The sequence below is a fragment of the Bacillus rossius genome, chromosome 1 (assembly GCF_032445375.1).
Source record: "Bacillus rossius redtenbacheri isolate Brsri chromosome 1, Brsri_v3, whole genome shotgun sequence".
In the NCBI taxonomy this organism is placed as follows: domain Eukaryota; kingdom Metazoa; phylum Arthropoda; class Insecta; order Phasmatodea; family Bacillidae; genus Bacillus; species Bacillus rossius.
Window position 1 is genome coordinate 285,535,305 of NC_086330.1, and position 15,544 is coordinate 285,550,848.

General features: G+C 35.8%; 1 protein-coding gene across 3 annotated transcripts in view; it reads left to right on the forward strand.

The window, feature by feature from the left end:
• Positions 1 to 14,521, forward strand: part of LOC134527682 (angiotensin-converting enzyme-like) — an 87,199-nt gene extending 72,678 nt beyond the window's left edge. For all 3 annotated transcript variants that reach the window (XM_063360585.1, XM_063360586.1, XM_063360587.1), the window contains exons 11-12: positions 4,099 to 4,206; positions 10,152 to 14,521. In XM_063360585.1, the coding sequence (XP_063216655.1) occupies positions 4,099 to 4,206; positions 10,152 to 10,527 (484 nt within the window). In that variant the 3' untranslated portion in view covers positions 10,528 to 14,521. The remainder of the gene's footprint in view (positions 1 to 4,098; positions 4,207 to 10,151) is intronic.
• The last annotated feature ends 1,023 nt before the right edge of the window (positions 14,522 to 15,544 follow it).

Below are 15,544 nucleotides of genomic sequence, written 5' to 3' on the forward strand. Positions count from 1 at the left end.
ATAATAGTACATATCAACCATCAACTGTAAGCTTTGTAATGTTGGTTTGAGACCAACTCATGTCTTATATGTTTCTATGTGTACTTAAATGCAAAAGCTTGGAAGCACTGAGCAAAAGTTGGGAGCGAGCCCTAATACCATATCATCTCCCAGAGATGACAGGAACGGAAACAAGATGAATTTGAGCACTCACTGGAGAACAGGTTGAGTGTTTGAGGATCGACAAGGCAAAAAATAATATTAAAGACTAATGTGGTAGTTTATAAGCATATTCATTTTATTGTTGACATGGGATTATATATTAGATCAAATTATTTCTCCCTTTTTTTTTGTTACACAGAAATTTCCATTATTACAATGCAGTCTTACTTTAAACTTGTTTATACATCATTTGAACATAAGTGACATCGTGTGATTACGAAGTTACTCTCTCGTTAAGTTACCAAATGTTGCAACTTATCCTAGCCAGGCCGGGGATCTAACGGAAGTTAACATACACTATCAAAAGTAGGATACAATTTCGAATTTTAACCATACCAACTCCACTTGTACCCTTATATTAAATTACTTCTGAAATTACATGATTATTTAATCATGCTAAACAAGATCAATTTTGATACTGCTGTCATTTACAATTTTTGTTGTAAACTATAATTTCCTTAACAATAATTACAGACTAATTTCATAGTCCTGTTGGCTGGCGCATGTCGACAAGAAGGTGAACAATGGTGGTCGAGAAGAAAAGGAAGCCCGCTGCAGGGTTGCTGGTAGAAAGGGTTGCATCGGTAGTTGAATTTGGTACTCGCGAGACACCAGGGTGGTACTTAAACCCACTGCACAGAAGAAGTGTAAAATTAGGATATTGGAAGTTTTCAACTATATAAAAACAAAAGGGGAACGTCAGACTAACTATACTGGAATGAGGCGTAAATTATTACTCACCATCGTGGGTTTTAACTCTCAGATTAATCCATGCAGGAAATGTGACACGACCGCGGGTGTCGAGCAAAACTACTATGCACTTCTGGCACTACCGAATACTGCTTAAAATCATCAATGAAAATACAATATTTCGGGAACACTCCCGGGTCAAAAGCGACTACATACTAAGTAGCCAACTGGAGAGATCACTGGAAACAAAATCTAACTAGCGAAATAATTTGCAGACAAAGTTCCAGGACACGATCTGGGTTCGGTCGAGACAGAAGGATGATTTCCCTCATCATGGGAAGCGCAGTACATTAAAATGCTGAAAGGTGCCTGGGGGTAAAGAAGAGGGGGGGGATCCAGAGCTCTGATTGGTTGGTACCCCGTCAGTTAAGGGCCTAGACATCAACCGGGGGAAGGGGGCCCAAAGGGGCGACACTGGCGCTCCGAGACGAGAAGCTGGGGAAGTAGACTGGCTTGTGGTCGAAACGTAGGTCACAAAAAGTGTGAATGTGCCGCGCTCAGGCGGGTAAAGAAGGAATTGAGATTTAAACTTTAGTTCACGATACCACCGAGAGGTACCGTTTGCGGTATAGTTGTGAAAAGGAAGACCTTGGTAGGAGCACTTCTGGGAACAGGGATGGTGGTGTAGGGGGGGGGGGGGGGTAATGCACAGTCAGTGGGAAAGCGGGGCTCCGGCCCGAGGCTATGTGGCAGGCCGGGGTGTAACTTGGGCCGAGAGGCCTGACCTAACTCACCTACCGCAGCTGAGTCTCAGGTCGGAAGCCGACCCTGAGAAGCTTGACGAAGCACAGAACAAAACGCGAGTTCGTGACAGAACGAATCAGGAGGTACTAGATAACACGCCAGAGCATGTTCTGGACTGTGGGAACGAAAACCAGGTGCAGCAGAGTCGGCTGGACACAGTTATCCTGTGCTGAGGGAGCCTTGGAAAGGACTGCCAGCAGCTTGGCAAAGTTTAAATGGGAGTGAGCCTTAGAAGGGAAAAGTTTAAATACGACAAATATTTAGGAGAAACAAAGTAAATTTAAATTGAAGCAATATGTTTTTGAAATGGTAATACGAGGGAATTTTTGGAACACATTTAAGATCACAATAAAAGATAAGCACATGTGCGATTACTGCTTTTTCTCGCTGGCAGCACCACCTATGTTGAAAGAATGGCTCTTATCCCAATTAGTAGAGGGTGAACCTGTAAACTTTATTTGGCAACAGGATGGATCCCTCCCCATTGGAATCTTTTTGAACGAGAGAGGTTGAACTTGAAGTCCCTGACCATTGTATTGGTCGTAAAGGTTGAGATGACAGATCTTTTTCGCTGGCCTCCATGTTCACCTGACATAATGCCATGTGATTTTTTTCTTTGAGGCTTTGTAAAAGATTGTGTGTACGTTCTGCCGCTACATAATGATTTGCCAGAGTTGACACAGAATGGAAGAGGCTATTGCTTTCATTACTCCGGACTTGTTAACCAAAGTGTGGGAAGAATTTATACTTTAGGTTGGATGGGTGTCGTATAACTAAAGGTGCACATATGAACACTTGGAAATAAAACAAGGTTAATTAAACTTCATTTTAATGTATAATTTGTTGTAGATAGTCTAAATTAAACTGTTACAATATACCAATGAAACTGGGGTATTCTTTTATGGACATCCTGTACTTGTGGGGAAAATTGAGCTTAGTGCCACAACAGCCATGTCACGGCCCTGAGTAAAAGACTTGGCCGGGTCCATTGAAAAGGAGGCTGCTATATATGTGTGGCTTTAACATGGCCTCTTTTCATCAATCTAAAAACACAATAATAATAATAATAATAATAATAATAATAATAATAATAATAATAATAATAATAATAATAATAATAATGATATGTAATAAGAAAAATACAATAAATTGTGTATAGTAAAACAAAAACATTACGACTGTGTAATGGTGTTGAACACAATAACACCAAAAATTTTATTGGAAAATATTTATAAGAATTTAATTACTGTTAATTCAAAAGTAATAAGCACTCACTCATGCCAAGACGAATATGTTATTTCTCTCAGAAAATAAAATGGTCAAGACAAATAAAAATAGGCAAAAATCTAAAAATATCTTAATAGGTGGGCACAGTTAGCTACCAAACGTTTGATTTACATTAAATCTCGCAGTTTTCGAATAAATACGTATTTCAGGGTATCTTCATAACTTTAGACTAGTTCAAAATCTTTACACAAAACAGTACACTTTGGACTACTGGTCTTGGATGTTCAGATTTGTCTGCATTTGTATATATGTTGATATTATTAATAATAAAGCCACGGGACATAAAACAAAGTTTACACTTAATACGTTGCATTAATGGCTGTGTAATGAAAATAAAATCACACTGTTACTGTAGTGCAATAGGGCCTAAAATGCATTGGCATCACAAGGATTTGCAACAATGGATCTTTCGAACATGACCTATCTGGTGCTGTCTCTGGACCAGTTACAGGTTAGTTCACTGTAGGCGTTTGCGATAGGATTTTGCTATAATTTTTACCACATGATATTTGTGGAAGTGTCGTGGTTCAACACAATACCGCAGTTGTGCCTGCACACGCGAATAGCACTTTAAATTATCCCTGCCGGCAGGAACTCCTGACGGGCAGTCTCCCTGGACCAAGAGGCAGAAACGTTCCATTTCCCATCATCCTTGGCGCCAGGTGCTTTTTACATGTGCCGGCAAGCCTCAGCCAATCACAAAGCACCGTCCGAGAAATCAAAAAGAAACTGAATTTAACGACTGTAAATGTTTGTAAAATAATAATTGAAATAAAATTTGTTGTGTTAACGTCTCTCAAGAGTCATTAAATACGGTTTAAAAACAAAACACAAACATCTGAGAGTGTAAATAGAGCATTTATGATGTCGCTAGGTGACGGTAATGCAAAACGTAAACAAACTTTATCAGCAAAGTTTCAGTATTCTGTAATACTGTGATATTACACCATGTATCCTTATTCAACCTCATGTCATATTAAATGAGCTGAAGGATGTGAAATGGACTTAACGAGGTTATGCTGTTTATTTGAGAACCCTTGGGAGGTATAATTTCCATTTCAGCAAATTAAACCTTGACCCATCCAGTTGTAACCTGTGGATTTTGTTATTGTGCAGGAAATTTGCTGGCACGTTTCTTCAGTTCCAAATGCTGGAGCTGTTTGAAAACAAGACTGTGAACGGCTCCACACTAGTGAAGGTCATTCAGGAAGGCGACCAGCTGAAGTAAGTAAATAAATGTGTGTTCTGTTTATGAAGAGTGTACCCATTTCCGAATAAAGCTAAAGGTTGTGCTAGTTTCAATGGATTCTATTAATTAATCATACCAGTAATCAGACAGCAAGTAAAACATCGTAGAACAAATGAATCATAGCTTAATGGCCCGATGACAGGTCGTTCGGGATGATGAGGGGTGGTGAGTAGGGGCAAGATTATTTGGTGAACAGTGATGAAACTGAAGTAACATCACTAAGCATGTGAACACAACATATAACACCCACATGCAATGACACCCACTGAAAAAAACTAAAAACATGAAATCAATTAGCAATTTGACAGAACTTAACTCAAATTATGTACTAAAATTTACAAACTAAATGAATAGAAAAAAATAATAGTTCATTTTTTGACGTTGCATCTCTTGTAACAAATTTTTTCATTAACATCCTTGGCCGTTTTTTCAAACACACAAAAATTTGCATTTTATTTTTATATTCCTGAGTATTTATGTTCTAGATATACTTATTACTTAAGATTTATTGTAAAAGAACATAATATGTTAATGTGTCAGTCTGAGACTTATTGGTGAAATAAGTATTAAGAAATATTTTTGTCATATTTTTTTTAATATAGACTACTTTTATTCATGAAGACAATGTATAAAGCTACAAGAAAAAAAAAACATGGAATGAATTGTCATCTTTGGTACCTTGGTTGCAAACAGAATCAGTAATTTTACCTATTTTATTCATAAAATAATGAGCCATTATCCCATTAAAAATCTTTTATCAGTAACATAAATTAAGTGTAAGAAATAAACATGTATTAATTTTGAACACTAAGATATAAATATATTTGTTTTATTTTTAGAATGGCTGTGTTGGTAGCATAAAAAAATTTTAAAAGGTGCAAAATGTGCACTTTAATCTATCACTCTATCAGTTATCTTGCTGGATAGACTGATAATGGGGGGAAAAGTTATATGGAACAGGATAAACAGGAAAAAGTAAAAGAAATTGTCTGAAGTAGTGGTGCACCGATATGACTTTACCGATTACCGATTCGATTACCGATTATGAGAGCAATAATCGGCAGATACCGATTCAGTTACCAATTATAATGAACAATTTTTTTTAAGTGTAATAATGCACACACAATTTTTTATTCCCATGTGAATTTAATAACAAGATTAGGTAAAACCAAGAATACAGTTATAATAACAGTATAAAAATATATAAAATACACTATTAAGTCATTGGAAAGTGTAAATTAAATTAACTTCTATTTATATTTGTTATTGTAAACAACTTGAACTACAGTCTAATAACTGTAATTTACAATGGGTAAGTTTTTTTTGAGAAGAACTAACATTATTATCGACTATTGCATAAGGTTGCATATCTTCACAAAGCATTTCAGCTATTAACTGTGTCAGTTCTAATGCTCTTGGGTCATTCACATCATACAGTATTTTCTTTTCCATGATGTGTTGTTTTTGTCTGAGCCAATTTCATTACTTTTCTTGGAACCCCATCTGTATCACAATCATCTGTGGTTACATTAGTACACTTCTCCACTAATTTATCAGGATGCATTCACTTGATGTGGTTCCATAGGTTAATAGTAGTATATCACTGCTGATTGGTCATTCTACTACAACCACCACGAGAAATTACCATTTTACAATGTAAACATGTTTTTTATTTTGTTCATTTAGGTTTATAGAAAAATGTTTCCACTCTTCACTTTTTTTCTTCCTACTCTCCATCTTACTATAATATTACATATATAAATGACACAAAACCAATTCTAGCACATGTGAATTTATTTATGTTGACTGAATACGTATATCAAATTATAAATACTTTTTCACTTTTCACATCACACACAAATAACACAACTGATAATGTTGCCAAAGATACGCATAAGTTGGTAAAACGCAGTGATAAACTCTAGAAGGTATCTGGACCGCGATTATGAACCGCTACTACTACTCGAAAAGATTGATTGTCATAGAATCCACTGTTATTGCTTGTGGTATTTCGATTGCGTGCAACCTATTTTACGTCTGGCTGTAGGTAATGTATAAGGCCACTAAACAAGAGACAAAACTAAAGACGAAACGTAAACAAACGTGTAGGAAAAAATGTATTTTTTATTGTTCGAGGCAATGAGAATTATTAAACTTAACGAAGTATCTATAATCATGATCTGACGGAGTTATATGAATTTTGTAATATATACAAATATTACCGTATTTCGTCCTAAAATGTCTAACAAAACATTACACGGTAAAAACCTAATTAATTACGCCAGGCTGAGTTTATTTAACACTTTGTAGAAATGTGGTATGTATTATTAAAAACGTTTCACTTCATTCCACATAATTTATCTGAATCGCAAAAAATGGTAACATAATATCCTTTTTAGTTAACACTTAAGATTAAATCAAACACGTAGATAATCGGCAAAGTAATCGTTAAGATAATCGCAGATGACGATTAATCGGAAAGTACCCTTAATCGCCGATTACGATTAATCGGTATCCGCATCAGTGCACCACTAGTCTGAAGCAAAAGTGCGGGAACACTGAAATTTCAAAATGGTTTATTTAAATAATTTTCCCGTGACACTTAAATAGTTATATTTTGTGTGTGTTTTACATATTACCGTTAACCCATAGTTCGCAGATGGAAGACTCCAATGGCCTATTTAAATAAATGTACCTGATGACAGAACAGATTGCAGTACCGGTACCCAAAATGTCAACTGTTTAATTGTTGGAAATCTATACCTATTTTCTTAGTAGTTGTGCTGGGTAGATTGGTAAACATTCTTTTTTTTTTCCATTTTATTGTCATTTTGTGTTGTTGATTGATGTAATGCCTTCTGTAAATTCGGTAATGTATTTTACAAGGCTGGTACCTACTTTTTTCCCCCTTGCACTTGGGACTCTGGCCATCTTGGCAGCAGTCACATCTCACATCTGAAAAATGGTTGCCAGAACTATAGGCTCCACTAATCCTTTATAACAGGTGGAAAAAAATATTTCAGTTGTGTTTTTATCCCTTCTATAAAAATGGCTTTGAAATCATTAAAAAAATTTAATCAAAACACATTTTGAATTAAATTTTAGGTTGTTTCTTTAAAACATAACAATTAAGTAGATTGCAAAGAAATACTACCTTCTGTAGACGTTACCATGGTGCGACTTTGGGAAATTTTTGAATAGTTTTTAGTTTCATGGTCCATAGAACCAATATCATTGTCAACTCGAAAGTATGCATATATACATACATAAACATGTATCACAATCTTGTGGATACAGTAACTGTCTCAATTGTTCACAAATCACTTCCAAACTGATACATTAAATCTAGTAGTGGAAAATCCGAGTTGAGTTAATTAATGTGCAATATCCGATCAAAATGGCAGAAATGGGGACAGTTTTTTGAAAAACAGAAAAACCGCTGTAACTCCCATAATATGGAAAATATGACATTCGTTTAAACTTTTTATAACTCTTACGAGTAATACCAAAATCTTTTGTCTGAATAAGTTTTTGATATGACCAACCATAACTTCAAGGGGTTGAAACCACAAGGGTTGTAGGACAAACAAAATCGTAACTCCCTTCGTAGGCACAAAATTGAATTGGCACAAATTTTGTACCGACACTTGACCAAGCGGGCGAACTTGCTGAATCATGCTGCGTGGACGGACGGTTACGAAGAAGTATTATAATTTTTATTTAAAACTTTTGTTTTAAACAATTTTTGATAATACAAACCATTATTACAAGGGGTGTAAATAATGAGGGTAGAAAGACAAAATATTTTCACTATTTTAATTAATATACTATCAAAACAATTATAATTTATTTTTTAACTCTTAAACTAACTGAATCTTTTGGCTCAATTTTTGATGAAACTATTACAATAAAATATGAGATTGTAATTTTAAAAAATGTATAACTTCCTTAGTATCAAATTCATCAGAATTTATTAATAACCATCTTTATGTTACCTTAATTAGTACACCTATCCCTCACTTAGCACGACTAATTTGTTCCTAGAAATGCTCGTGTTATTCGAAATCGCGTATTCTGAAGTATTAGTTTCCATGATAAATAGCAAGGCTAATTTATTTAATGTGTTCCAAAATTGTGCAGGAATATACTTTACGTAATATAAATGCGTTGAATAACACTCAACTATAAATATGTCACACCATTTATCTTTATATGCCTCCCATCGCACTTTGTATGGCAAATACGATACCGCGTAATGGGAGATACGTGGTTATGTACTTTATCGTGTCGGCTGGCTGACCTGCCCGCCCGGGCGTGCCCTTCAACTCACGTCGCGTACAATTCCAAACTATCCTTTACTGACAGTGAAGCCGATATTACTGTCCGGATGATTATAATTTAATTTTTCACAAATTAAAGTGCTTATTCGCGTATCACCACCTGGTTCATACCAATCCTGTCAAGCCAATTTTTTTGTCTTTGCAACATTTATTTAACAACCTTTTCCACGTGAATCATCTGTTCATTTATGTTCCTGTATCTAATGTCAAATATATTCCCGCTAGTACAACCAACAGCATCAGACTTATGTATATAAACTTTTGGTAAGAGTCCTTATTTCGTACGATTGTCGCACAGTTGACTTGCTTAAAACTAAAGTGCGACCAACATAAGCGTGGCCTTCATGACAATCTGCGCACCGTAATACTTCTAGTTTTGTCTCAAATACTTGAACACGATGCATTATGAGTGATCAACCACGTACAGTTACCGGCAGCTGAATGGGCAGACGTTGCATTTTTTTTAGTGAATTCCCTGCCACTGGCTAGACTGAGTTCACGGCCCGGTTTGTGGCCAGGTGACCACGGTACGGAACGGCGGCATACGCGTGGACGTAAAAAAAACATTTGGTCGTTTACACTCCATAGCCGAAATTTGACATGCCACAGCTGATGTTTGTACAACAGCCAATAGCGTAGACAGATCTGCGCGCGCATCTCTTCCCCCTTGTTTGGCTAAATGTATCCCACAGCACATGTTCACAGAAGTTGAAACAGACTTCGTGGCATCGTGGTCTACTTTTTTTTTTGCCTGCCGAAATTTCGTGCTAACTGAATTTTACAGACGTGCTATTTGAGACTGGGGCAGTAAAATTAAAATCGCGCTGAATGAATTCGCACAATCTGAAGCCGTGCTAAGTGAGGGATAGGTGTACAAGGGATGAAAAATAGTGTTTGAAGATAAAAAATAATTGCATAACTACCTTAGTAGGCATAATATGAAATTCATTAAGAAATTCAATGCTGGATTCATAAGTTAAATAACATTCAAAATTTTTTTGCTGCATGGAATATAAAATGTAAAATTGATCTTTTTTTAATATTGGAAAACATATAGGATGTTATGTATGCTACAGTAAGTTCTTAGAATGTTCCAGGAGTTATAGATGTTTCCAAAATATTTCTAGAAGAAATAGATACTTCTAAATCTACCTTTGCCTGTAGGCCGTGTCGAAGGGATTATTTTAGTAACAAAAATGGTAGATACAAATTTGCAAAACAAAATTGTACTCCTAGATACATAGATGGAAACAGTTGTTAATTTATAATAAAAAATAATGTTAGCAATAAGATTTTTCATTGGGTAGTTTCATATGGATTTACCCTGATGATAAAATACTATGCATAAAAATCAAACCTATATAAAAACTTTGTGTTGCATATTAATTGTATACATAGCCATTAATTAATACTGAAAGAAAAAAGAAAATTAGTTGTATTATGTACTAAAAAAAGTTATCAAAAATGTAAAACCCAGGGATGGTTAAAAAAATGATAACTTGCATAATAAAATGTGTTGAAATGTATGAAGAGTGCAAGGGATTGGCAGGCTGCACCGGACTGCTGCTCGTGGCTTGCAGGCAGCTGCTGAAGGACGGGCTGTCGGCAGAGTGGCCTCAGCTCCTGAGAGCGGACCTCGGCATCGACCGAGTGGACGCGGCCGCGCTACTGCGCTACTTCAAGCCCCTGGAGAACTACCTGGACGCCCGGGAGGACGCTGCCACGCGGCCGGGGAACCGCGGGATGGCCGGCACCGTCGCCAACCTCCCGGACGGGAACGCGACCGATTGGGTCTCGGAGGCCGACCGGCGTGCGTCCGGCATAGGCTCGGGCATCCTGATTGGCTGCGTGACGGTGGCGCTCGTGGGCATTGTCGCCACCGTGTTCCTGATGGCCCGGCGGAGGTTCCAGCGTAGTCGCAGCGACTACCAGCTCGCCAAGACGAGCCCGGAGTGACGCCCTCAATGTCGTCTGTGGACCCCGGCGTCCCGTGTCGTGTCTGACCAGCAAGCTAGCGCCTACAGTCCTGTATGAGTTTGAGGCTCGTTTCGCACACCATGTTGAATTTTTCATAAAAAACTGGGTTCTTACCACACACATGTTATCCTGAAAATGTAAAGTCTCCACATCGCCTTCCATTTTTTGATGTTTTGTATTTTTCTCCATCTATATTTTATTGAAGAAGTATTTAAAACTGGTACAATAGAGGCAAAGTTGTAATAAACCAATCGGATAAGGAAACTGTTTAAATGAACCTCTGGTGAGTGATTCTAATACAAATGCTTAGTTAATATTAAAAGGTGTAGTGTGAATACGAGCCTGACTTACTTTTTGCAATAGCAGACAACGTGCATATGTTTCTGGTTTAAAAAAAAAAGAAGCAAAAACAAATGCATTATATGCATTGTTCATCCGGTAACATTCACAAAAAAAGTAATGTAACTGAAGAACTGGTCATGAAAGAAGCAGTAGTGCTGGATGTTATGAATACTGTATATAATTACCAGCAGCCTTTTGCTAACTTGCAATATGTGTTTTGATGTCTCACCTAATGGTCACACATGGATACCTTCTCTGGAAATGTTTTTTAGCTTTCCAACTTAAAAATTTATACGTCCCCACAAAGTGGAGAAAATTTTGTATTGCGTACGCCCATGATTATGTATCTAAATTTAAAAATCACATTTTGATTAAAAAAAACTTAAGAAATTGTTTTTAAAAGTTTTAAAAAAATATCCTGAAATTGATTTACTAGGTATATATATCGTGGCCATGCTGGTTTAGCTAATGTCAATATTAGAGGGTCATTCAATAAGTAATAAGTCTAACTGATGTAGCTCAAAAACCTGTTTATTTAATCCAAACAAAATGTTGGCTATTATTCAACAATCCCCCCCCCCCCCCCCCCAAACTCATATACACTTTTTTTCTTTGTTCCGTTAAGTTGCTTATGCCCTTGGCATAAAATTGACTGTAAGGAGCATGTAGAAGAATCTCCCAGCCCAGTTTTTGAATGCATACGGCGCTGTGCATTGTAAAGCAAAATCGCACCTTTTTTCAAAAGTCCAGATGTTTAGTGAAAAATGCAAGCTCTACTTTGTTTTCCAGCATATCAGTGTAATATTGACTGTTGATTGTTCGTTGGTCTTAAAGAAAGAAAATCACATAAAATAAAGCCTTGTGAGTCCCAGAGAAGTGTAAGCATCACTTACCAGCAGATGGCAGAGTCTTGAATCCAGGTCTCATTGCACGTTACAATTCTAAATTCTTTCTCAGTGGAACATTTAGTTTTCAACTGTTTATTGATTTAAAGCATAGTTTCTTTGTGGGTGTCCATAAGTTGTCTCTGCACCCATATCGCACTGCTTTTATTGTATTACAGTTTATTTTGAATAATGTTAAACACAGTTCCAACACTTTTCTAGCTATAATTTCATTGGTGATTTGTCTGTTGTCTCGAATCATCACATCAATGCGAGATTCAAGGGAAGAAGTGGAAACTTCGACTGGTCCGTCACTTAGCTGCTCATATCGATACTTTCACGGCCACTTTTAAATTGTTCTACCCTCTTCTAAACATTTGAACGGTTTAAACAATTGTTCCCATACACTTTTGTCATCCTTGCATGGATATCATCACCTTTACATTTTCTGCAACTAAAACTAATCACAGCATGCCATCTCCTTCCGCAGTTCAATACACAATCGGACTTGACATCTTGGTCTGATTTATAGGTTATGTTTACAAAATCTTATCGAACAGCTGATCAGAAGCCATTACAAGGATGCCAACTTAAACTTTTGAAAGTTTCGTATTGATTAAACAAACAGTTTCTGAGCTAAATTGATTTGTCTCATAGTTATAACAAAAATTAATATAGAGTACAATGATGTTCAGAACAAGTTTTATCAAGCTGCTCTCTGGCAAGGATAAATACACCAGAGAGTAACAGTTTGGAGTAAATTTCTTATATCACGCAACAGTGTACAAATGCCCAAATCCACTCAAAAAATCTGCATGAGAGCGCTCAAATCATGCCAGATAGCAAAATGTGACAAGCCAAAGAAAGCAAATTAAATAGCACAGCCTCTGTAGTGAAATATCTTTAGGCATTACCTTAAGACATTAATAATGTAAATCATAAAATAAAATAATACGCCAGGCAAGGCCAAGATCTGAAGTTATCTCACCAGCCATAGGTTTAGCACATTTTCAGGCCATTATTTTTTATAGGACAGGTTCTGTGGATGTTCCATTGTATAAGCATAGCATTTTGTGTTTTATTGCAAATATTGTCAGAATGTATAGTATGTCTTGTGTAACTAGTCTGAAAAGTGGTACCAGCGGTAGTCATTTCCCAATTGTTACTTGTTGTTTATATGGTTTTATTTTTGATCCAATTTATGTTTTTAAGAGGAGGATTTCATTGTTATGGTTTTTATTTTTATAAAATATTTTTTGTGAAACTTAACTCCACCAAAATAATGGTAAAATTTATGTGCTGCAATTTTACGATAAAATAATTTGTAATATATTGGTCTAAAACTGATACATTCAGAACAATAAAAATAAATAAGCAAGCAATTGGGTTTAAAAGCGATTCAGGAAGAGATGTTCAATAAAACAAATTAAATTTTTCTTATAGACCATTAATATGGGTACAATTTTTTGTCTGAAATAACATTCCATGAATTTACACATTAAAAGATTACTATTTTTTTAATAATTTAAATTAAGTTTTGGTTAAATGCTACTTAATTCCAGGATATAACTTACATTTTGGTGTTGTGTTTTGACATGCTTTTATCACAATTTACCATATAATATTGTCCCTACGTGTAACGGATCACATATTGGTTGTTTATTAAACTAACAACAAAATTAAGTTATTCACTAAAATTGCTGACAGTGTGATGGTTACTGAAGTAAATGTAGACAGACCTCTGGTGCTAATTTTCAGACTAGATACACAAGGCAGACAATACACATTAACTGCAGTTTGCTAAGATTCAGGCGAGTATTTCTGATTAAAAGATTTTGTTTGATTAATTGTGTGTTATCATTTGCTAGAGGTGAATTTTTTTGTTGTTCTACAGCTGAAAAATGCCTAAAAACGTACTTCTTGTGTCTTAATTTTGGAAAAACCTTGGAATCGGCAAAAAAGAAAAACTTAAAATGTAACATGGCAGGGAAAGCTGTCCTTATGCTAGTAGCTGGCCAAATACAACACAGTATTATACGGGTCTGTAGATACATCTTATTCCTTTGAAGTGCTTTACTTGCCTTATGTAGGATGCATATATATTATTGTATACATATGTGTTTGTTGTACATTTTCTGTGAAGTGTGTGCTGAATGCAAGAAGTCCTGAGTATTTGTACAGCATTTCAATCATACACAGCATGCCTTCGTAGTGTTTATTTCCGTGTTCCTTAAGTTTTAATTCATATTGCAGGGTTAGTTCCAACTGTCATGATTTTAAAGATTTTATTTTTACTTATTTATCTGAAAATTATATGATTGTTGTATCTCGCAGGTGTGCAATTCCCCCTCCTCACAAATTATTATTTTTTGTTTAAAATTTCCCTCCCTCTCCTTGGTCGAACCTCTCTCAAAGTCATTGAATAACATTGCATACGTCATATATTTCAAAGGATTGGAACAGAAAGTTTAAATAAAGTAAGTTTCCTGCTTCCAATTCCCAGATATCTATACTTCCGAACACTGACATACACACTGAATGTACACCATGCCACTTGACTAAAAGATGTGTGTAAAGGGCATAAACCTAGTATTTTGAAGTATGCTGGGCATACATGTTGTTGTAAACTTATAACCAAACGGAAATGGAAGACTGTTAGTTATTAAATTAGAGATTATGTATGTCGTTATGGATATTGTATTACAATGTAGTTTTCAATTAATCAAAATATATTTTGTTTATCTAAAGTATTTTTATGTCTCAACTATTACAAAGAAGTCCTCTTAGATGTTAAATACTGTTAATCCACATGCATTTTAATTAAATGATTTAGCTTTATTAGTATGTGAGGAGCTGCGGAACATAGTGGTGCAAGACAAAAATTTGTGGCTTTGAATTAGCTACATTATCACCTCTGTAACGTTACGTAGTATGGCAAACTCAAATATGTAAAATACTTGACTTACATCAATATGTTTCAAAGCTCCTAAGGTAAGTGTGCGTGTGCGTGCTACTGAAAACCTTATCATCAAGAAGAGAAAAAAATAGTGACTAATAAAATGTTTTATAACTATTTTATTACCTGCAACTTAAATGAATGTTTGGGTACATTGGAAATTGTGTAAAATGGTTACGACTATTCGGATAGAGGTTTGAGATAAGGAAATTTAATAGTAATAAAAATACCCCTAAGAAATTTATTTTAAGGCAAAGTTAGTTGGGCAAATTGTAGAGATGGGTCGAGTCTTGGTTTATCGAGTCGAGCCGAGCCGAGTTGGGTCAGATTGACTCGACTCGAAAACAGAGTCACATATTTTATCAAGTTCGAGACTCGAAACACGTTTCGAGTTAAGTACCAGCATCGTGACATTATAGCACTTTATTATAGGTTGTCTTAACGTTTTCGCTTAGTCATTAATACAGTAAGAAATGATAATGACCTTTAAACAAAACAAATCCCGTGCAAACCTAACCTTGCCCGCTACCGTGCTACGGCGCTATAATAGGTACAAGTGCAACCAAACCTAGGCCTACCTTCATTTATGAACGTGACGTCGTAACGTAATTTTGTCGATAGTGGCGACAGTTTATAGGACAAAATTATGTCACATGACCATTTTATGTTAAAAAAAAGCTTGGAAAACAGCGTGCACTGTTTTCATTTTGTTTTTCATCCCGTGTTTACTTCAAATACGGTACCGCATTTGTTTACAAAATACGTCAATGGATTTTCACTGAAGAAAAATTTGTTGCAAAACGCACATATATTA